The sequence below is a fragment of the Heterodontus francisci genome, chromosome 10, assembly GCF_036365525.1.
Source record: "Heterodontus francisci isolate sHetFra1 chromosome 10, sHetFra1.hap1, whole genome shotgun sequence".
NCBI lineage: Eukaryota > Metazoa > Chordata > Chondrichthyes > Heterodontiformes > Heterodontidae > Heterodontus > Heterodontus francisci.
The window spans coordinates 26,900,537-26,925,094 of NC_090380.1; the positions used below are offsets into that span (position 1 = coordinate 26,900,537).

A 24,558-nucleotide genomic window follows, 5' to 3' on the forward strand; every position below is an offset into this window, starting at 1 on the left:
GTCTGCAGCTGAACCCTGGAATAAGCAGGTCGTATAGATAGAAATTCAGGGAGATGGTGACCCTGACGGCTGCAGGTGAGGGATTGCCATGGGGGCTGCGAGGCCTCAGGTCATTTGTGGATCAGATAGATGTAGCCTCCTATGGCACTGGTGCTCTGTCATTTGCAGGTAGCTGACTCTTCGGCGGTAGACCCAATGTGTATGGTAGCGGATTCTTCCCCTTGCAGACCTTTGCAATGCTCCTCTGGCCTCCTGCTGTCTAGAAGGTTGCATCTGCTAAAGCACATCCTGGCTGCACTGTCCAGTATCAGAGTAGCTTGTTCCCATCTCCTCAGCTGGGCTTTGTGTGTTCACCAGGCCTTCCCCTACCAACCCCAACTGTCCAAGTGATGCCAGCGGCCTCATGTCCCTGTCTGGATTCCTACCGATCACCGCTGAGAAAAGCAAGTCTTACAGCTCCAGTAGTGGCTACTCTGACACTTTTGGAGCAGTTGAGCTTTATTTTGGGCCTCTGCACTATGTGAATCAGCCCTTCACATAGCCCTCATGGCCTCCCACAGCATTCTCAACTTGTATACCCTGCCATGTTCCAGACATGGTGTTTTCCACATTCCCTTTGAAAATTGTAAACTGCTGCTGACATGCCTGTTAGTGAGCTCCACAATGAGCTCAACAGGTTCTTAATTGGAGCTGTGAGGGGTTGCTGTTCCCTTCTGGCATTCCTTTAAAAACGCCTTCACGTTCTGAGCGATGGGACCAAGTGCCGACCTCCAAGAACCTGATCTTCAAATCGAGCTTGCCCTCAGCGGGCTTTAAAAATTCAGCCCTCTCTCTCAGTAAGGTTTCTTCATTCTGGTTGAAGAGACAAGCTGTTGCTTGCCCTGCTTACGCAGGTCCCAGGTCATCCATGGAGGTTAAAATGGCTCTTTAAGTATTGCAAATTGCTGCTCAAAGGCCCACTAGAAGTCTGTGGGAGCTGTAAGTGTAATGAACAGTGAACGTTGTTCATTCACCGCTGATTGCCAGATCCAGGCCAAAGTGCTTAAGTATATGAAGTAGGTCTTGAATCCAGGATCTTTTGATCCAGAGGAGCGAATTCTACTTCTGAGCCAAGGCTAACACCTTTTTTAGTGTAATATTCACTTCAGTGGTAACCCTTGATGTACGTTTTAAACCTGGTCCAATTATGTCGTAAAACCTGTGAAACTGTGTAACTGTATAAAATTTGGATAATTGGCACAACCTCAGCTTTTCACTTATCTTTTGGACCAGTTAGCAAGTCTAAGAACCGTCTTAGCATAATAACTGTGTGAGAGGGTCTGGCCCTAGGTTGGATCGCAGGTGTCTCTGACAGATGGTAATGTACTTTTGTATAAGGTACTGTCATTACATTTGTTAGTGCATCAGTAGTCAAGAAAGAAAAAAAAGCTGGAAAATTACACAAAATTGTTCTAGCAATTAGAAGTTTCAAAAGGTAATTTAAGTGGCTCATTTACTTATACTGTCCTTCCATACATAATCCATAGCATTAAGGCAGTTTAGATTGAGATCTTCCCATCTAAATCACGATCCTTGTTGCTAAGCAATGCCCTGGATCTTTGTATTTATCCCTATTTGGTAAGGTTATATAGTGGTTATGGTACTGAACTCGCAATCCAGAGATTATGTAATCAAATCACACTGTGCAAAGATGTGAAATCCAGCAGTATGTGGGGTTAGCACTAGAAAAAAATTACCATGAAAGCTGTTGGATTTTCTGAAATAGCTAACTTGTTCACCCGCCATCCCGAACTAAATCAGCCTACTTGTGACTCTAGTCAACAATATGTGGTTGAGTCTTGATGCTCTCTGAAGTGTCCTAGCAAAACCCTCAGTTGTGGAAACAATCACTGGTCAAAAAATGCCACCTTGTCAGCATCATCCATTTTTTTTTAAAGGATCAGTGTGGCAATCTATGTGTGGAGCCACGGGAAATGGTTGAGGTCTTAAAAGAATGTTTCTCGTCCGTATTTACCATGGAGAAGGTCATGGAAGCTCGTGAGTTCAAGGGAGGGAACAGCGATATCCTGGAGCATATCAACATTACAAAGGAGGAGATCTTGGAGGTTTTAAAGCGCATTAAGGTGGATAAATCCCCAGGGCCTGACCAGGTGTATCCTAGGATGCTATGGGAAGCAAGGGAGGAGATTGCTGGGGCCCTGGCAGAGATTTTTATATCATCGGGTGAGGTACCGGAAGACTGGAGGATAGCTAATGTTGTGCCTTTATTTAAGAAGGGCAGCAGGGATAAGCCAGGGAGCTACAGGCCGGTGAGCCTTACATCAGTGGTGGGAAAGATATTGGAAGGGATTCTGAGAGACAGGATTTATATGCATCTGGAAAGGCATGGTCTGATTAGGGGTAGTCAGCATGGCTTTGTGCGTGGGAAATCATGTCTCACGAATTTGATTGAGTTTTTCGAGGAGGTGACCAAGAGGATTGACGAGGGCAGGGCGATGGACGTTGTCTACATGCACTTTAGCAAGGCCTTTGACAAGGTCCTGCATGGTGGGCTGGTCCAGAAGGTTCGAACACATGGGATCCAGGGTGAGCTAGCAAACTGGATACAAAATTGGCTTGGTGATAGGAGGCAGAGGGTGGTAGTGGAGGGTTGTTTTTCAGATTGGAGGCCGGTGATCAGTGGTGTGCCGCTGGGCCCTCTGTTTGTCATATATATATTAATGACTTGGATGTGAATGTAGGGGGCATGATTAGTAAGTTTGCAGATGACACCAAAATTGGTGGTATAGTGGACAGTGAAGAAGGTTGTCTCAGGTTACAACAGGATATAGATCAACTGGGAAAGTGGGCAAGGGAGTGACAAATGGAATTTAACGCAGACAATTGTGAAGTGATGCATTTTGGGAAGTTAAACCAGGGCAGGACATATACAGTGAATGGCAGGGCCCTGGGGAGTGTTGTTGAGCAGAGAGACCTTGGGGTGCAAGTACATAGTTCCCTGAAAGTGGCAACACAGGTAGACAGGGTGGTGAAGAAGGCGTATGGCATGCTTGCCCTCATCGGCCGAGGCATTAAGTACAAGAGTTGGGACGTCATGTTACAGTTGTACATAACGTTGGTTAAGTCGCATTTGGAGTACTGTGTGCAGTTCTGGTTGCTGCATTACAGGAAAAATGTGATTAAGCTAGAGAGGGTGCAGAAAAGATTCACAAGGATGTTGCCTGGTTTGGAGGGCTTGAGTTATAAACCGAGATTGGATAGGCTGGGTCTGTTTTCCCTTCAGCGAAGGAGGCTGAGAGGGGACATGATAGAGGTATATAAAATGATGAGAGGCATAGATAGGGTAGATAGCCAAAGTCTGTTTCCCATGGTTGGGGTGACTAAAACTAGAGGGCATAGATTTAAGGTGAGAGGGAGGATGTTTAAAGGGGATCAAAGGGGTAAATTTTTCACACAAAGACTAGTGGGTATCTGGAATGAGCTGCCAGAGGAGGTGGTGGAGGCAGGAACAGCAGCGACATTTAAGAGGCATCAGGACAGGTACTTGAATGAGCAAGGCATAGAGGGATATGGAATTAATGCAGGCAGGTGAGATTAGTATAGATAGGCATTATGGTCGGCATTGACGCGGTGGGCCGAAGGGCCTGTTTCTATGCTGTACGACTCTATGACTCTAAAAAGTTCTGAGTTTGGGTTTCTTTCAGAAGAAGACAATTAAGCATAAAATCCCTGGTTGATTTGAAAAATTACTTCAGATGATCCAACAGCGTGCAGCATATAATGACAATAATCCTCACAGAACAAGACCTTTGTCGGTATACAGCATTAAAAGAAAGAGCTTGCACTACTATAGCACAGGATGTACAAAAGCACTTTCCAGCCAGTTCCATCCCTTTGAAGTGTAGTCATGTTGTAATGCAGGAAACAGGGCAGCCAGTTTGTGTAAAAAGGTGATTGTAGCACCACAAACACTATAACCACTTCAATTGCTCTGGAATTTCTTTTAAGCTTTTAATTACTTTTCCATGTAGAATGAGTTGAAACAAAACAAAGCTACCAAGTTCTCCTAACAAGAGCATGTAAATATGGGATAATCGAAGCTTTTGTTTTTTTTCCCCTTGTTTTAAAGTAAGGCTATAAACCAAAGAGGTGCCCATTTTTTTGACCTGTTATTTTCCATGCTTATTTATATTTTCACTAAGTAATATAAAACTTGCTTTAATTTCTACCAGTTTGTCCATCTCTGATCCCCTTCCCCAACTTTGTAGAGACTCTTGCCCTCTTGCACCTTGCCTCCACTTAGCATGTACCACAAAAGCATCCTTGAGGTTAGCTAAGTTCCTCTACCCAGCCTGAAAGCTGAGACAAGCAATTTTCCCTGCAGTGTATGACCTATTACTGAACTTTACAAAATGTTGTGCACTACTCCGGTTTATTTAAATTGTTAAAGGTTTATTTCCTCTCATTTATCTTTTGACTTTGTCCATTTAACTCTCCTTTCCTGAAGATAATGATTCATGGTCAGGTATGGTTTCTCAGCAATGCGCATTCTCTCTCAAATGACCGTTCTTTGTGTGTACACTATGATGGTGAATGTCAGTGGGCGATTTAACCAGTGGTGCCATTACAGGTGACTTCAGTCCGGTCTTTACCTGTAGATGGGTACACTTCAATAGCTGCTAAAACGCGATGGAGAATGAGAATCATGCTGGTTTTTCTTTTCCCCCTTCCTTTGCTGAGGAAAATTGGGTCAAATATAGTACGCCTACAATCAGCATTTTGCATAGGGTAGTTAGCCCAGTCCAGAACTAGGACTGAATCTGGCACCTTTTCTTGGTCATTTGGCTTAGCGATGTACCTTTTTATGGTGCCTTTTCCCACAGAACCATCATGGACAAAGACCTATATTTTGTCTTGTTTTTTAATTTTTATACTTCCATATTACATGCGTAAACTGTACTTGTTAATGAAAGTCTTGCTAAAAGAAAAAATGAAAATTTAGGCTTCAATTTTGTTTTATTTCAGGGAGAGTACTAACCATTGAAAATGGAGTGGAGTACCAGAGATTTGATAAGACTGTTAATTATGATATTGGTGTGGGAAGCAGCATAACAGCGAAGCCTTCCATCAAGGTAGAGAGAAAAGGATCCTGTTTGGACTCTGATATTGAACTAGTAGATGCGATGGAAGAGACAGAATCAGATGTGAAAGGGGAAGAAGCAACTCCTTTTGTTAAAACATCATCCTTAATAACTCATAAAGGAAATACAGAATTATCTGGGTAAGCTTCAAGTCAGAGATCTGAAAACTGTTGAAACCAAATCAGTTAAAATTTCAAGCCTGAGATTGATACATTTTTGTTAAGCGAAGGCATTAAAGGGTACGGAAACAAGGCATGCAAATTGAGTTAAAATGCAGATTAGCCATGATTTAACTAAATCGCAGAACAGCTGTGAGGCTAAATGGCCTACTCCTGTTCCTACACAGTTGGATACCTATGTGGATGTAAGAGTACATACTTCAGGCAGAACTCATGAGGTTCAGAGCTCATACCTGCCGTATACAGGAGCTGGTATCCTTTCCATTAGTGCCATCATTTGGTGATTGCCGCTGAGGAGAAACAGATCCAGTCAGTGGCAGCGTTTGGATAGGAGTGGCACTTAATGGATGGAGGGAAATGGTCAGCAGTTAAAGGGGAAATAGATAGCAGTGAAGGGGAGAGAAGCTGGAATGGATGGGAAAGAAAGGGGAAATGGGTGGGAGGGGTAAAGGGACAAAGACAGGGAATGCTGCTTTGGGAGGGGGAATAGGGAAGTGATTGGCAATGGTGCTTTGTGGGGAGAAGGAAAGAGTGTCAGCATTAACTGGGCTGCTGTCGGGAGGGGAAAGTGTCAGCATTAACTGAGATGCAGTGGGAAGGGGAGAGTGTCAGCATTAACAGAGATCTGTCGGGAGGGAGAGTGTTAGTATTAACAGAGTTACTGGTGGGAGGGGAGAGTGTCAGCATTAACAGATGAGGGCAAATGACTGCTAGCTTGAGCTGGTGGTGTAATGAATTTATTTGAGAAAAGAATGGATAAGTGGATAAATCACCAGGGCAGGAAGGATTGTAACGCAGGCTGTTAAAGAAAGCCGGGGAGGAAATAGCGGTTCATCTTCAAGTCCTCACTAGTTAATCGTGAAGAGGATAGCTGTAGACTCCAGAACGATATTAACGGTTTGGTTGAGTGGGCAGAAAAGTGGCAAATGAAATTCAATCCAGAGAAGTGTGAGGTAATGCATTTGGGAGGGCAAACAAAGCAAGGGAATACATAATAAACGGGAAGATAATGAGGGGATAGAGGAAGTGAGAGACCTTGGAGTGCATTCAGGTCCCTGACCATGACAGGACAGGTACATAAAGTAGTGAAGAAGGCAGAAGGAATGCTTTCCTTTATTGACTGAGATATAGAATACAAAAGCAGGGATATAATTCTTGAACTGTATAAAACGCTGGTTAGGCCACAGCTGGAGTATTGCGTACAGTTCTGGTCACCACATTACAGGCAGGACATAATTGCTCTGGAGAGAATACAGAGGAGATTTACAAAAATGTTGCCAAGGCTTGACAGTTGAAACTACGAGGAAAGATTGGATAGGCTAGGGTTGTTTTCTTTAGAACAGAGGAGGCTGAGGGGTGACTTAATTGAGGTTTACAAAATTGAGGGGCCTAGATAGAGTAGACAGGAAGGACCTGTTTCCCCTAGCAGCGAGGTGAATTACCAGGGGACACAGATTTAAGATGAATGGTGAAGGATTAGAGGGGACATGAGGAAAAACTTTTTCACCCGGCACAGTGGCGCAATGGTTAGCACCGCAGCCTCACAGCTCCAGCGACCCAGGTTCAATTCTGGGTACTGCCTGTGTGGAGTTTGCAAGTTCTCCCTGTGTCTGCGTGGGTTTTCTCCGGGTGCTCCGGTTTCCTCCCACATGCCAAAGACTTGCTGGTTGATAGGTTAATTGGCCTTTATAAATTGCCCCTAATATAGGTAGGTGGTAGGGAAATATAGGGACAGGTGGGGATGTGGTAGGTTAGTATAAAATGGGTGGTTGATGGTTGGCACAGACTCGGTGGGCCGAAGGGCCCGTTTCAGTGCTGTATCACTAAAACTAAAAACCCAGAGGCTGGTGGGTGTCTGGAATTCACTGCCGGGATCCGTGGTGGAGGCAGAAACCCTCAACTCATTTAAAAGGTACCTGGACTTGCATCTGAAGTGCTGTAACCTGCACGGCTACGGACCAGGTGCTGGAAGGTGGGATTAGATTGGGCGGCTAGTTTTTTTTCAACCGACGCAGGCACGTTTTGCTGAATGGCCTCTTTCTGTGCCGTAACCTTTCTGTGGTTCTAATGCCAGCTTAAATGGGAGGAAAGAATAATGCCTGCTTATATGAAGCAGTGAAAAGAAGACCATGGCCATAAACTGGTTTAGAAGGGTGCCAGTTTGAATTTGGGGGCAGAAGGATAGAGTGCCGGTGTGAACTGGGGGAGAGATTGTGGGAGGCAAAAGTGTCTGTTTGTTTGAAAGGTAGAGGAATTGGACAGGGTACAGTATCTGTCAACTGGGCAGGTGTGGGAGAGTGGCTGTTGTGGAAGCATTTGGGGAAGTGATTTTCTGGTGGGTCTCTTTAAAAATCCAAATGTCAGTTAGTTTTCCTTTTTTAGGTTAAAAGCCTATCATTGAAGTATAAAATCTCTTAAATAGAATGCATCATTTTTAAACATGCCTCCAACATTTGCATTTGCCCCTTCAGACTTTCATGTAATTTTGGGTTTATTCCTCCTCCACTATGTGACAGAATGTTGAGGGTACCTACGGTTTAAGTTACAGAGGCCAGGTAACTTGTTATCACACATTATAAGCTTATTAATCAGGGCCATTCTTGAGGTGTCAGCTCTTTTTGAAAGTGCTGGTCAGCTTTTTCTAGTTTTCTAGATTGACATGTTACTGAGGATGTTCACCTCAGAAGTGAGAGGATGGCTGCTTCCTCCAGGCCACTGAATGTAGTAGCCTTATCGACCCTTCGTTTGGTGATGCTATTCTCTGCTGACCCTCAACAGCTTAGATTCAGTTCACTTCTCTTGCAAGCAAGTTTTCTCAGACTTTTAAACAGTGCAGCATTTGGTCTGTTTAGCAATATAACCACTTCCGCAATTGCCAGAAAAAACATAATACATTATACTGTACAGTGCACGAAATGAAGTATCAGTATTCCAAACTTTCTGGCGAAGCATATTCCTCCAGAGCCCCTCTATGTACAGTGTACCTATTTTGAAAGTTGCTGTTATATTACTCCTTAAAATGTTGAAAATTGGCAATGCACATGTTAACTGTTAGAGTGTGAAGTCCCTTGTATGTACTGGATGTTGAGCTCTTCAGCAACTTCTACAGTATTCCCCAAGCGCAGTATGAATATAGAACAGGTATGTTTTTTAAAAGCCAGTAACCATGATGCAAGCCAGCAATTGAAATTTCCCCTTCTGTCCTATTTCCACTGCATTTCCTAGGTTTTTGCCTAAAATACCCAATTTCCACCTGCACTTCTCAAGGGTGGGAGGAGCCAGAACTCTGGCCTTTGGATCCATGTCCTTCCCCAGCCCCAGTTCGACTGCAAAGTGTGGTAGGAACACAGTGAGGTAGAATGCTATGCTTATAACTAATTCCCTAATGATTGCTCGGCAGATACTCTGGGACCTTCCACCTTTTTCAATATAATGTATTTTTTCACTGACTAGCTGGGGTAAACTTTGACGTTAATCAAGGTCATAACTGGTACTAGGAAGGTATATAAACAGTACATGTTCTCTTTTTCCTGAATCCCTTTTAAGATTTGATTATCATTCTCCTCTGATCTGAAGCCAAGCCTTATTGGGTGACTGCACCATGGGGCTTTGTTAACCTTGTATTGTCCCACTCTGCTTCTTCAGATTCACCTACTGAAGATTGGGGTTAATGAGATTTTCGCTTTTTTTTTTCAATCTTGCCCGTGTCGATATTTTTTGGAGTCTTGGTTTACTCTTGTGAGTGAGCCTTGTCCCTTATGCCAAATGAGCAAGTAGGGAACAACACCGCAACTACCGGCGCAAACAAAAACTTGGTCTTCTATCAAAAAAGTAAAGTGCTATTTCTAGAAAACTTGCTATTTGGGGTGATGACATAAAGGATAAGCACCAGTAATTTTATGAGTGATAAGAAATGAGAGAGCGAGATAAAATGAGAGTGGACAAAGGAAAGAGAAAATGAAAGAGTGAGTGAGGGAAAGGAGAAAAAGCAAAAGATATGGAATGAGAAAGGGTTAAGAAATGTCAAGATGTGACTAAGGGAATGGAGTATGGGGAGAAAGGAAGATGGCAAGATGGGGAATGTGGTTCAACTTAACAAGTAACTCCTGCATGAGAGAGATTGTCAGAGAACGTAAGAAAAGCAAAACATATGAGAGAAGGAATGAGGCCATGTCAATGTGAAAAAAGGAAGGAGAGTATAATCTATATTTCTAGTCAATAGTTGGAAGCAAGACATTTTAAAAGTCATATTGATATACTTAGGTTGCACTGTTTCTTCTGTAGTGTACTTGTAGTTGCAGTGAGAGGACCAGTGAGCATATGAACATACAGTTTCTGAGGCAGTTTTTTAAGTTTTGCAAAGTGTATTGATGGCTACTTGCTAACATACTGTAGTAACACCAATCTAACTTTGAATTGTCTTATTTGATGCAACTTTTCCTCACAACCTCTTTGAACAGTGGGGAGAAATCTGCAGGTAGAAAGTCCAGTTTGCACAGTTCTGAAGTGTCAGCAACTAAAAGGCCTAAAACGAAGACTGCCCTTCTTCAGGCTCAACGAAGAAAGCTTCTGGAGCAGGTGAACGATGATTGGAAAGGTTAATACTTGTGTAAATATAGTTGCCTCACTTGCTTTCTCATGCAAATAAGTTGGGGGTTGCGGGAAAAGAAACAATAAATTAATCACTTGCAGTTAAACAGTTTCAGTCGTGTTGGTTGAGGATGAATGTTGTCACTGAAAGGACATCTTTCTGATTTTGAATAGTGCCTTGGGGTCTTATGCATCCACCTAAACGGACAAACGGAGCTTCAGTTTTACATTTTTTTATTCGTTCATGGGATGTGAGCATCGCTAGCAAGGTCAGCATTTGTTGCCCATTGTTAATTACCCTTGAGAAGCTGACTTCTTGAACCCTTGCAGTCCATGTGGTGTGGGTATTTGGCAGGAATGGATTTGTCCTGCTTTTTGTGAACTTATAATGCAAAAGGCAGGCTAATAACCACTTCAAGTGAATATCTGGTCATACCCCATTCTATTCAAATTTTGGTGTTAAAGCTGTACACATATTTCATGTGTGCCAAATAATGTTCACAGCATAGATTGATGGCTCTTGCAATATAATGTTGGATACTGGAGAAAAACAGAGCGCCTTGTAGCAGAGCACTTCTCTTCCTGAAAGGAGAGGTAATCAGGATGGCCTGTTATGCAAAGCACTGTTGCTTTTTTGAGTGTTTAAGGAAACAAATCTTTTTACAAAAAAAGTAGAATAGTTAGCACACTTATGTTATTAAGGTGGTAATGTTAAATCTGCAAGCAACAAATTAGTTGAAGCAGACCTCTGATTTCAAAAGCACTTGTGTGAACTCCCATTGGAACTAATAGATAGAAAGGAAGAAATGTAGCAGCCAGTTTGCACACAGCAAGGTTTCATATACAACAATGAGATAATGACCAGATTATCTGTTTTAGTGATTTTGGTTGAGGTATAAATATTAGTCATATAGGACTACTTCAGTTTATATTTTATAATATTACAAGGAAATGTAAGGGGATAGTGGATGTATGCAAATGATGTAGAAATTGATACTCCCACTCACTTTTCTATTGCACTAGGTGGTTTCTACATTTGGATCAGATGTTAGGACAGTAATCAACTCTGCTGCTTTTGGGGTCGCTCTCAAGTTAAAAATATTGTAGTTAACTAGAGGAGAAAGACAAATGTAGAAGCACAATGAGAATTTTTCTATCTAAAGTCTAGTTTCTGCATTATTTGCATACAAAACACCCATATTTCATTTATAGTTTGTGAACACTGAGCTACTGCATGATATTCTTTTCATCACTTGTGAACATGGTGTCATTAATACATAAAACTAATGGCATTCTCTGATATCAATCAGTAAAATAAATTTTAGCGCCACTTCTGACATAATTCTGATGTAAGGTGCATTCAGTAGGGCTTGACCATGCATCTCTGTCTACTACAAAGGGCACTCTGAAAGCTGAGTGCCTCTGTCGGGTGGAAAATAACTATATTTATAATCTCCAGGACAATGTACAAGCTGGAGTATGTTACAAGAATGTAACACACCTTGAGGTTGCGATAATGTAAGTAAACTGTCAAAGGTCATTAGTCCAATGCCTCCGTGTTTTACAACCTTATAATGCACTCCGGACAATGTAATAATGCACATGATGTGCTTGTTCTGTACATGCAAGAATCTGGTAAGACTTCATACGCAGGACCATGTCGCATTTAATTACTTTAAAAAATCAAATGTTTTTGAAACCATTTTGAACAGAGCCGCAGATGCATTATGATTCTGTCTTCCCAAATACTTTTAACTGTGTTCTGTTTTCTGTTTTTATTCTTGCGCTTTGTGCATGGCAGAAAGTGAATCTGGGGAATTAATAATGGAAAATAAGGAGATGGCAGATGAATTGAACAGGTATTTTGCATCAGTCTTCACTATAGAGGATACAAGTAACATCCCAGAAATAGCTGTAACTCAGGAAATGGAAGAGAGGGAGGAACTTGAGAAAATTTCAATCACCAGGGAAGTGGTACTAAGCAAATAGTTGGAGCTGTGGGCTGACGAGTCCCCGAGTTCTGATGGACTTCATCCTAGGGTCTTAAAAGAAGTGTCTAGTGAGATAGTTGATTCATTGGTTCAAGGTAATCAGACAGTCAAAATGATTTTGTGAAAGGGAAATCCTGTTTAACCAGTTTATTGGAGTTCTTTGAAGCAGTAATACATACTGTGGATAAAGGGGAACCAGTGGATGTACTGTACATAGATTTCCAGTAGACATTTGATAAGGTGCCACAGCAAAGGTTATTGCGGAAAATAAAAGCTCATGGTGTAGAGGGTAACATTTTGGCATGGATAGAAGATTGGCTAATTAACGGAAACAGAGAGTAGGCATAAATGGGTCGTTTTCTGGTTGGCAAGATGTAATGAGTGGTGTGCCACAGGGATCAGTGCTGGGGCCTCAACTTTTTACCATTTATATAAATGATTTGGTTGAAGAGACCGAAGGTATGGTTGCTAAATTTGCTGATGACACAAAGGTAGGTCAGAAAGTAAGTTGTGAAGAGAACATGAGGCTACAAAGGGATTATAGATAGGTTAAGTGAGTGGGCAAAGATCTGGCAAATGGAGTATAATGTGGGAAAATGTGAAATTGTCCATTTTGGTAGGAAGAATAAAAAAGAAGCATATTATCTAAATGGTGAGAGATTGCAGAGCTCTGAGATGCAGAGGAATCTGGGTGTTCTAGTGCATTAATCACAAAAGGTTAGTATGCAGGTACAGCAAGTAATTAGGAAAGCTAATAGAATGTTATAATTTATTGAGGGGAATTGAATACAAAAGTACGGAGATTATGTGACAGTTATACAGAGTTTTGGTGACACTAGATCTGGAGTACTATGGACAGTATTGGTCTCCTTATTTAAGGAAGGATGTAAATGCATTGGAAGCAGTTCAGAGAAGGTTCACTAGACTAATACCTGGAATGGGCGAGTTGTCTTACGAGGAAAGGTTGGATAGGCTAGGCTTGTATCCACTGCAATCTAGAAGAGTAAGAGGCGACTTGATTGAAACATATAGGATCCTGAAGGGTTTTGACAGGGTGGATGTGGAAAGGATGCTTCCTCTTGTGGGAGAATCTAGAACTAGGGGTCACTGTTTAAAAATAAGAGGTCTCCCATTTAAGACAGATGAGGAGAATTTTTTTCTGAGGGTCAGGAGTCTGGAACTCTCCTCCTCAAAAAGTGGTGGAAGCAGAGCCTTTGAATAATTTTAAGGCAGAGGTAGATAGATTCTTGACGAGCAAGGGTGTGAAAGGTTTTTGGGGGTAGGCGGGAATATGGAGTTGAGGTTACAATCAGATCAGCCATGATCTTGTTGAATGGTGGAGCAGCTTGAGGGGCCAAGTGGCCTACTCCTGCTGCTAATTTGTATGTTCGTATGGCAGCAAGTACACTGCAGGTTATCACCGTTAAGATCTGCTCTGGCTAGAAAATTCTGATTTTGTTTTTGTATTCCAGGGACAGATTTCGATACTGCACAGTAGTTCAGAGGAAGAGGACAGTGAATCATCAGGGCAGCGATCCAAAAAGCTCCCCAGAAAATTACTGCCGTTCTCAATTAAAAAACGCAAGACTCTGTCCAAAAATCAACCTATCAACAGTGATAAAGGTATTTTAGTGAAGAGCAGGTCATCACCTAAAGGCCTGAAACCTGGGTGTTGGAGGACTGTCAGTGTTGGTGGAACTGATATTTGAGCAATTTTGTTCAATTACCGTTCCCACCACTTAGTCGGTTCATGCATACCACAGGCAGCTGCCTAAATTGGGATACGGCACTAATCATTTGCCATTACCATAAGAGTCAATTACATAGGTAGAACTTGTATGTATTAAACATGGAATATTTCGGGCAGTTCAATAAGTGCTTGCCATGTACTTATCAATTTAAAAAGCTCTGTGGATTTTGAGTCTTCAAACAGTTTCAGTCATCTATTTGCACCTGGTTAAAGTGTGATCGCCTTGGTGTGATTCTAGATGCAACTGCTACATTTACAAGAGGCAGTTGCTCAGTGGAGTTTACTTTCTGGACCAGAGAGCTAGATTGGCAGTCAATGATGAGTATCAAGTTGTTAAAAAAGTACTTATGCTATTAATTACTAGACTTGACTTTTTCTGTGGTAAGTTTAATGGGTAATTAATATGCACATCCAGCATATTCGTAAAAATAATGAGGTGGCCAAAGGCGAGATGCTGTTTATATGAAGCAAATAGTGGAGCGGTGTAAACTCACCGCCTTATTCTGGAGATTCGCAACTCATGGTGGACCTTTTGATCCCTGAACTTGCTGACCAATATGCACATTAATAACTGGGTGCATCATTAACATGTCATTATTTCTTTCAGCAAGCTCTTGCCCAATATTTTGAAATGTAGTGACATAACACATCAGTGTTCTAACAGAGTTGTAGCACACAATTCCCTATTTGTGAGCTTTCCAAGTCACTTGTTCTATTAGTAGGGAGCAACAACTAAAGGCTCAGAGCTACTCTATGATGACAAAAAAGAACATACACCTATTATGCACCTCACCATTTTACTACATTAAGTGCACTGTAAAAATGTAAATTGTTGTTGACATTTGTGATATTCAGATGAATTTGGATAGGCAGTTTTTTGATAAAGAATGTAGTGAGCATTTTAAAATAATTGAATATGTACATTGGTCAATGTCCAAAACAACTTTTCTTTCAAAACCTAGATCTTTACTGAAATTGGACATGGTCAAAAGAATGCTTTTAACATGTCTACACATTGAATCCAATGCACACAGCTTGGCTGCCAATAACTTGTATTTATGTAACTTAGTTAACATAATAAAATGTCCTAAGGCACTTCACGGCAGCATCTTAAGCAAAATTTGACTTCCAGCCGCATAAGGTGATATCGGGGCAGATGGCCAAAAGCTTAGTCAAAGCGGTAGAATTTAAGGAGCGTCTTAAAGGGAGAAAGAGAGACGGAGAGATTAGGGAAGCAACAGCAATGCTTAGGGCCTAGCTAGCTGAAGGCAAGGCTGCCAATAGTGGAACAATGAAAGAGACCACAGTGGAGGAGTGCAGATCTCTGAGTTGTAGGGCTGAAAGAGGTTACAGAGATAGGGAGGCGTGAGGATGTGGAAGAATTCAAAAATGAGCCAACAAATGGAGCTGTTGGTTAGAACCATAGAAAAGTTATGGCACAGAAAGAGGCCATTCAGCCTATTGTGTCTGTGCCAGCTGAAAAAACTAGCTGCCCATTCTAATCCCACCTTTTCAGCACCTGGTCAGTAGCCGTGCAGGTTACAGCACTTCAGGTCCAAGTACCTTTTAAAATGAGTTGAGAGTTTCTGCCTCCACCACCGATCCAAGCAGCGAATTCCAGACTCCCACCACTCTCTGCGGAAAAGGTTTTTCCTCATGTCCCCGCTAAACCTTCTACCAATCCCCTTAAATCTTTGCTGCCTGGTAATTGACCTCTCCACGAGGGAATCAGGTCCTTCCTGTCTACTCTTTCTAGGCCCCTCATAATTTTGTGCACCTCAATTAAGTCACCCCTCAGCCTCCTCTGTTCTAAGGAAAGCATCCCTAGTCTATCCAGTCTTTCCTCGTAGCTGCAATTTTCAGGCCCTGGCAACATTCTTGTAAATCTCCTCTGTACTCTCTCCAGAGCAATTATGTCCTCCTTGTAATGGTGGTGACCAGAACTGTACACAATACTCCTGCTGTGGCCTAACCAGCGTTTTATACAGTTCCAGCATTACATCCCTGCTTTTCTGGAGTCTACAGCTATCCTCTTCGCTATCAACGACACGGCCAATTTTTGTGTCATCTGCAAATTTCTCAATCATGCTTCCCATATTTAAGTCCAAATCATTAATACCACAAACAGCAAGGGACCCAACACTGAGCCCAGTGGAAACTGCTTTCCATTTGCAAAAACATCCGTCCACCATTCTTTGTTTCCTGTCACTGAGCCAATTTTGGATCCAACTCACCACATTCCCCTGTACTGCATGAGCTTTTACTTTTCTGACTGTCTGCCATGTAGAAACTTGTCAAATGCCTTTCTAAAATCCATGTCGACCACATCCACCCTCCTCAATCCTCCTTGTTACTTACTCAAAAAATTCAATCAAGTTAGTAAGACATGACCTTCCTTTAACAAATCCATGCTGACTATCCCTGATTAATCCTTGTTTTTCTAAGTGACAGTTTATCCTATCTTTCAGTATTGATTCTAATAATTTGCCCGAGGTCAGACTGACTGGCCTATAATTATTTGGCTTATCCTTCATACCCTTTTTAAACAATGGTACAACGTTGGCAGACCTCCAATCCTCTGGTACCTCACCTGTATCTAGTGAGGATTTGAAAATGTTCCTCAGAGCATCCGCTATTTCCCCCATGCCTTCTTTTAACAACCTGGGATACAATCCATCCGGTTCTGGTGATTTATCCACTTTCAAGGATGTCAGATCCTCCAGTACTTCCTCTCTCATTTTGCTTATCATATCTAATATTTCACACTCCTCCTCTACAATGTCTGCATCATCCCTTTCCTTTGTGAAGACAGAGACAAAGTACTCATTAAGAACCCTGCCCACATCTTCTGCATCCACGCATAAGTTACCTTGTACATCCCTGATAGGCTGTACCCTTTCTTTAGTTATCCTCTTGCTCAATGTACTGATAAAAAATCTTTGGGTTTTCCTTGATTTTTATCTGCCAATGTTTTTTCTTGTCCTCACTTTGCCTTCCTAATTTCCTTTTTTACTTCACCCCTGCGCTTTCTATACTCCTCAAGGCTTTCTAAAGTATTAAGTTTTTTGTGACTGTCATAAGCTTTCTTTTTCTGCTTTACCTTACCCTGTATGCTTCTAGATAACCAGGGGCTCTAGATTTGGCAGTACCATCCTTTTTCTTCCCGGGGACATGTCTACACTGTGCCTGTACAATCTCGCTTTTGAATGCCTCCCGCTGGTTTGCCACTGATTTTTCCGTCAAGCAGCTGCATCAAGTCCACTTTCGCCAGATCACCTCTCAGCTTCGTAAAATTTGCCTTGCCCCAATTTAGAACTTTTACTCCTGTTCTATCTTTGTCCTTTTCCGTAATGATGCTAAATCTAACTGTATTATGGTTACTATCTCCAAAATGGTCACCCACTGTTACTTCATCCACTTGCCCAGCTTCATTTCCTAAGACTAAATCTAGAATTGTGCCCCCTCTCATTGGGCTTGTTACATGCTGGCTAAAAAGGTTTGCTTGAATGCAGTTCAAGAATTTTGTGCCTTCTGTGCCCTTCACACTGTTTGTATCCCAGTTGATATTCAGGTAGTTGTCTCCCTCTCACTATTTGGGGGTCTATAGTACACTCCTAGTAGTGTGACTGCCCCTTTTTTATTTCTGAGCTCAACACATATGGCCTCATTTGGTGATTCATTCTAGCACATCATCCCTCTTCACAGCTGTAATTGGTTCTAACCAATAATGCTACACCCCCTCCCTTTTTATCCCACTCTCTATCCTGCCTGAAAACTCTTTATCCAGGGATGTTGAGCTGCCATTTTTGCCCCTCTTTAAGCCAAGTTTCCATTATAGCAAAGATATCTATTTATTTATAGATACAGCACTGAAACAGGCACTTCAGCCCACCGAGTCTGTGCCGACCAACAACCACCCATTTAATCTAATCCTACATTAATCCCGTATTCCCTACCACATCCCCACCATTCTCCTACCACCTACCTACACTAGGGGTAATTTACGATGGCCAATTTACCTATCAACCTGCAAATCTTTGGCTGTGGGAGGAAACCTGAGCACCCGGCGGAAACCCACACGGTCACAGGGAGAACTTGCAAACTCCGCACAGACTGAACCCGGGTCGCTGGAGCTGTGAGGCTGCGGTGCTAACCACTGCGCCACTGTGCCTGCCCATGCTGCCATGTGTCTTTCTGTGCCCTCAGCTCATCGACTTTATTTGCTTTACTCCTTGCATTTAAATAAATACCTTTTTAACACGGCCAAATTCCTGTGCTGTGCACATTTTAACCATTGCTTCTTCTGTCTTTCCAAGTCACTCGCTAATTTTCTGCTTCCCGTTCCCTGCTCTGAATTTGTCCTATCTGAAATGGCCCTCTGGTTCCCATCCCCCTGCTAATCTAACTTAAACCATCCCCAACAGCACTAGCAAATCTTCCTGCAAGGATGTACATCCCGGTCCTGTTCAGGTGTCGACTGTCTGCCTTGTACAGGTCCCACCTTCCCCAGAACCTGTCCCAATGGCCCAGAAGTCTGCAGCCATCCCTCCTGTGCTATCTCTCCAGCCATCTGATGTATTCTCCTCCTATTTCTATACTCACTAGCATGTGGCCTTGGGAGTAATCTGGAGATTACTACCTTTTGAGGTCCTGCTTGCTAATCTCTTTCCTAACTCCCAAAACTCAGGCTGCAGGACCTGATCCCTTTTTCTAGCTATATCGTTGGTACCAATGTGGACCACGACCTCTGGCTGTGCACCCTCGCCCTCCAGGATGCTCTATAGTCGCTCAGTGATATCCATGACCCTTGCACCAGGGAGGCAACATACTATCCTGAAATCACGTCTGCGACCACAGAAACGCCTGTCTGTTCCCCTAACTATAGAATACCCTACCACTATTGCTCTCCTGTCTTTTCTCCTCCCTCCCTGCACAGCTGAGCCACTCATGGTGCTCTGGTCATGACTCTCACTGCACTCTCCAGAGGAACCCTTTCTCCCATTGGTACTCAGAACTGAATACCAGTTAGAAAGTGGGATGCCCTCTGGAGACTCCTGCACGACCTGCCTTGTCTTCCTTGTCTGTCTGGCAGCCAGCCAGTCCCTCGCTGCCTGCGCTCTCTTAATCTGTGGGGTGACCACCTCCTGAAACGTGCTATCCATGTATGTCTCATCCTCGCGAATGCACCTCAGTGATGCCAGCTGCTCCTCTAGTTCCAAGATTCGGTGTTTGAGTTTTTGCATTTGGTGGCACTTTCTGTATATGTAGTTGTCCAGGACTTAGTTAGTGTCCTGGCGTCCCCACATGGCACAGGATGTGCATTCGATGGGTGTGAGCAGCCCTGCCATGTCTCTAGTTATTTATTTACTGCACTAAAATTGGAAGTTAAATAAACACAAAATGGTTATAGATAGAGTGAACAAAGGAGTAATCGCCTACCAACTACAGGTATTTTAGCTTCTACTTAGTAGATAGACTTAAATGTTAGAGAAAAATAAAAATCAGCAGAAAAAAGAAAATAAAGTAAGAAAATACCCACCAGATACTGACTGACTAGCTCTCTGTGCCTCGCCGCTCTCTCCCCTGTTGCGTTGTTTGTAGCTCCAAAGTCTCACCCAGCCGATCACCTACCTGCTTCCCTGTGATGTCGCACCTCGATTTTTCTTTCCGAACACCGGCAGACTGTCAGCAGCAACAGCTAGCTCCACTCCTCTCTCGCTGATTCCTGGTGAACTCTCCTGCTTGCTCTCTTACCAAACTCCCTCCTTCACACTCTGTGCACTTGGTTAACTAGGAGCCAATGCAAGTCAGTGAGCACAGGTGTGATGGGTTAAACAGGACTTGTTACAAGTTAGGACATGGGCAGCAGATTTCAGCCATCCTTCACAACTGGTAATGGTGGCCCTGCATAAAACTGTTGCAGCTGACTTTTCTATTCCATAAACCCTGTACCTCTAGCCTACTGTTGGTACTCAATTCCAAGTACTTTGGCATTCTTTTCATGTGCCTCTCCTGTTCTCCACTCATGACACTGAAACTCCATTCTCGTGATTGACAGAAATTTATTTATGATTAAAGGAGCATGTAGTCTCTCAAAGAAAATGTTAGTCTCATCTGTATCCTTACTGTCTGATATTAGTCCAACTGCTATTTTCAACAAGCTGCAGCATTCAGTCTCTGCATTCTAGTTGATTGTAGCCTTTAGCATATCTCCTCAGGAGCAATATGCAACACTGTGCATTCCAAGCTTGCAGTAAGTAAACTGTTCAATGTCACACAGATAGGATCTTCTACTTGTCTTTGATTTAACCTTTTCCAACATATGCAGCAGCTTCCTGTGACACTGGGTATGATGGTTTAGCAGTTATGTTACTGGGCTAGTAATCCAGAGGCCTGAACTAATAACCTTGACACTTGTGAACTTGTATTCATTTTTTTTAACTAATAAATCTGGAATAAAAAAGCTAACATCAGTTACGGTGACCACGAACCTATTGGATTGTTGTAAAAACATAACCGGTGCACTAATGTCTTTTAGGGAAGGAAACCTGCCATTCTTGCCTGTGATTCCAGACCCACAGCAATATGATTAACTCTTAACTGCTTTCTGAATTGGCCTAGCAAGCCACTCAGTTGTATCAAACTGTTGCAAAGAAGTATAAGAATAAACTGGATGGACCAACCCCATTAAGTCTCATGGCATTTGTCAACACACATGGGCAAGTAAACTTCCTACAGATTGCCATTTACTGCCATCCCTTAGTTGTTAATCAGTACTCCTCCACTTGGGAGAAGCACTGAGGGTAGCAAGTACACAGAATAATACTCTGGATGGGAGTTTTCAATGTAGTACCACCACTGACTAAGCTGACTGAGTCTTGAAGGACATGGCTGCCAGACAGGACTCATGGCAGGTAAGTATGGCAGAGAACCAACACAAGAGACAACCCTATTTGACCTTGTCCTCACCAATTGTTGCATATGCATCTGTCCATGACAGTATTGATAGGAATGACCGCCACCCAGTTCTTGTGGAGACGAACTCCCACCTTCACACCATGGTTTAATTTACATTGAAACATTTTTGAGTTGATTTTTAGCCAGGTGCTGCACAGATATTGGCGTTGAGCAATGCACACATTATCACAACCAAACATTTCCTGAGTAACAATTTACTTGACATGAGGATAACATTAGTATGTTAATGTGTGACTTATTCATTGTAATTGGTAATTTTATAGGAGTTTTGGAAAACAGAAGCAGTGCTGGTTATGGGAGAAACTGTTCCAATCCTTTGGGTGAAAACATTTTTGAGAGTTCAGTGTTTCCTAAACAAGAAACTGATAAACAGGAAAATGAAACAAACAACAGAAAAACAAATGCACAAGACAAATTGATTCAGGATAACCATCACAAAGAACTGACCTCAAAATTACAAAGAACATGTATTGGTGATGAGCAAGGGGATTGCTGTTATTTTTTGGATGCTACAGAAGAAGGAAACATAGGACGGTTTATTAACGTAAGTAACCAAAAAAGGTGTTGTCTCTGACCCGAGAGATTGCAAGAAGTAAAATTATGTCAGCTTAAAAAATCTTTCTGTGCAATTACTTGAATTTCCATTGATTGCCAGAATTGGGTGATATGCATTATGACTAAACAACAACAGCTTGTATTTATGTAACACCTTTACATAATAAAACGTCCCAAGGCACTTCACAGGATCATTGTAAAACAAAATATGACACCATGCCACATAAGCAGATATTGGGGCAGATGACCAAAAGCTTGGTCAAAGAGGTAGGTTTTAAGGAGTGTCTTAAAGGAGGTGGAGAAATTTAGAAAGGGAATTCAAGAGCTTAGGGCCTAGGCAGCTGAAGGCACAGCCATCGGCGGTGGAGTAACTCAAATCAGGGATGCTCAATAGGCCAGAATTACATGAGCACAGATATCTGAGGGTTGTAAGGCTGGAGGAGATTACAGAGATGGGGAGGGATGAAGCCATGGAATAATTTGAAAACAAGGATGAGAATTTTAAAATCAAGGCGCTGCTTAACTTGGAGGCAGTTTTGATCCCATAGGGATGATGGGTGGATGTAACTTTTTGCGAAGTGAGGACACGGGCAGCAGAGTTTTGTATCACCTCATGTTTATGGAGGAAAGAATGTGGGGCAGCCAGGAGAGCATTGGCATAGTCAAGTCTAGAGATGATAAAGGCGTCGTTATGGGTTTCAGCAGCAAATGAACCGGGGCAGAAGTGGAGTCGAGCAATATTACGGAGGTAGAAATAGGCGGTCTTAGTGATGGAGCAGATATGAGATAATGGCAGATTCTTGTAGCGAGGAAATGTATTCTTAAAATTCCTACAAGATGTAATGGCCCAGAAATTTGGCTCTGCAATCCTTGAGCTCATAATATCTCCCCAACAACCACTGCTACCACCCCTCCCAAGCTTGTGACAGTGCTTCATCACTTACCTGAGGGCCACTGCTGCTGTCGTAACAGCCCGATTTTCAATCTTGCTTCGCTGGCAAATTGCCTTTGACAGTACCCAGCTCTGAAGATGACAACTGAAGCCCAATATCCGGTGTGCCTCAGGCCTCAACATTCAGGCATAACATTTGTTTCCTGCATCCCCTCCTTTTGCAGCCAGAAGTGGGCATGCCCAAATTTCTAGGTCATTGTATCTTTTTTTTAAACTTGACTAGACAGTAGTGGGTCAAAGTAATTTCCATTGTTGCCAGGGCTTGAAAGTTGCAGTTATGAGGAAAGATTGGATTGGCTACAGTTGTTTTCCTTAGAACAGAGGAGGCTGAGGGGTGACTTAATTGAGGTGTACAAAATTATGAGGGGCTTAGACAGAGTAGACAGGAAGGACCTGCTTCCCCTACCAGAGAGGTCAATTACCAGGGGACACAGTTTAGAGGGGACATGAGGAAAAACTTTTTCACCCAGAGGGTGGTGGGTGTCTGTAATTCACTGCCAGGAAGGTGGTGGAGGCAGAAACCCTCAATTCTTTTAAAAGGTACCTGGACATGCACCTGAAGTGCTGTAACCTGCAAAGCTATGGACCAGGTGCTGGAAGGTGGGATTAGATTGGGTGGCTAGTTTTGTTTTAGCTGACACGGACACAACAGGCTGAATGGCCTCCTTCTGTGCTGTAGTTTTTCTATGGTTCTAAAATAGTTCTCCTGTTCCATGCACCTCTATTTTCCTGTTCAGCTTGCCTTGGTTTTGTACACTGATCTGATTTTTTATTGTCTGTTTGTTTGCAGCACAGCTGTGATCCAAACCTTATTGTGCAAAGTGTTTTTGTAGATACTCATGATAAGAATTTCCCCTGGGTGGCTTTTTTCACTAATAGGTAAGTGAGTATTAACAGATAAAAGCAGAATATTTGTTCAGTGAACATATTTTGTTGACTAATTCAAGTAACATTTTCAGAAAACTGTATTGGGCTATTTTTATATGGTGTATCTGAAATATATATATAATATATAGTTACTAAAGTTTTTTTTTTTAACAACAGCGATCAACTGAAACAAACAGTCGTTTGATCATTAAATCCTCTACCTTCGGTTGAAATCAAATCCAACTGTGGCAGTTGAGGACAATGTTACTTTCTATTTATGAGCCTTAACAATAACAATTTACTTTTACATAGAACTTTTAATAAAACGTCAGCAGATGCTTTATAGGACCATAATCAGACTAAAATTAACACCGAGCCCCATAGAGATATAACGACAGGTGACTAAAGGCTGAGTCAAAGGAGTAAATTTTAAGAAGTACCTTAAAGGGGGAGATAGAGGTGGAGGGGTTTAGGGAGGGAAATCCAAATCTTAGGGACTTGGCACGAAAGGCAGGATCGTCAATGGTGAAACAAAAGGAATTAGGAATGCACAAGAGGCCAGAATGTGAGGTAATGATTGCATTGTTCATTTGTTGAATGAACCCACAGTAATTTTGTGCAATAGTCCAGTTGGACTTTTTTTAAAAAAAGAGTCTGTGTGGCAATATAGCCCATTTAAGTTGACAGTGCATGCATTGGGAGCAATCAAGTGAGGTCACCAGTAGGAGAAAGCTGCTGTCTGCTTACAGTAATTTCCAAAACAACAGTGCATATTGAATCTCAGACTATTAAACTAATTCATCAAGTGGAAAGTTTCAAACAGGTAATATTAACTCCAGTCATCAGAGGGTATGCTCACGGAGCTGCTTAGCAGCATGAAACTATCATCCTTTGTGTGTAGAAGTGTTTCCTAATTTTGCTTCTGAAAGGTTTGGCTTTAATTTTTAGTTTATACCCCCTAATCCTAGACTGCCCAACCTTCAGAAATAGTTTCTCTTTCTCGTCAATCTGTTCCCCATAATACCTTGATAACTTTGACCAAATCACCTTACCGCCTTCTAGATTCCAAGGAATGCAACCCTAGTTGTGTAACCTCGCCTTGTAATGTAATCTGGGTATCATTCTGGGAAATCTTTGCTACGCTTTCCCCAAACCGATATATCCTTCATAAGGTGTGGTGTCCAGAACTGCTCACAAGACTCAGGTGTGGTCTAGCCTGGGCTTTGTATAGCTGAAGCATGACTTCTTTGCCCTTGCTTTCTAGTGCTCTAGATATAAAGGCCAACATTCCATTTAGCTTTTTTGATTATTTTCTGTACCTGTTAGACATTTTAATGATCTATGTACCTGGACCACTCCCCCTTCCCCCACGTCTCTTTGTCTTTGTCCACTGTTTCTAGCTCTTCACCATTTAGAAAGTACCCTGTTCTATCCTTTTGAGGTTCAAAGTGGATGACCTCAGATTTGTCGACATTGAAATCCACTTGCCACAGTTTTGCCCATTCATTTAATCTATCAATGTCTGGCAATTTTATACTTTCATTTACACTGCTTA

At 42.3% G+C, this 24,558-nt stretch overlaps 1 protein-coding gene across 1 annotated transcript in view; it reads left to right on the plus strand.

The window, feature by feature from the left end:
* The window catches only part of LOC137374157 (uncharacterized), a 214,612-nt gene that overhangs the window by 70,087 nt on the left and 119,967 nt on the right, over positions 1-24,558 (plus strand). Inside the window, exons 17-21 of the mRNA XM_068039937.1 lie at positions 5,026-5,281; positions 9,781-9,898; positions 13,374-13,524; positions 20,893-21,173; positions 22,927-23,015. Coding sequence (XP_067896038.1) covers positions 5,026-5,281; positions 9,781-9,898; positions 13,374-13,524; positions 20,893-21,173; positions 22,927-23,015 — 895 coding nt within the window. The remainder of the gene's footprint in view (positions 1-5,025; positions 5,282-9,780; positions 9,899-13,373; positions 13,525-20,892; positions 21,174-22,926; positions 23,016-24,558) is intronic.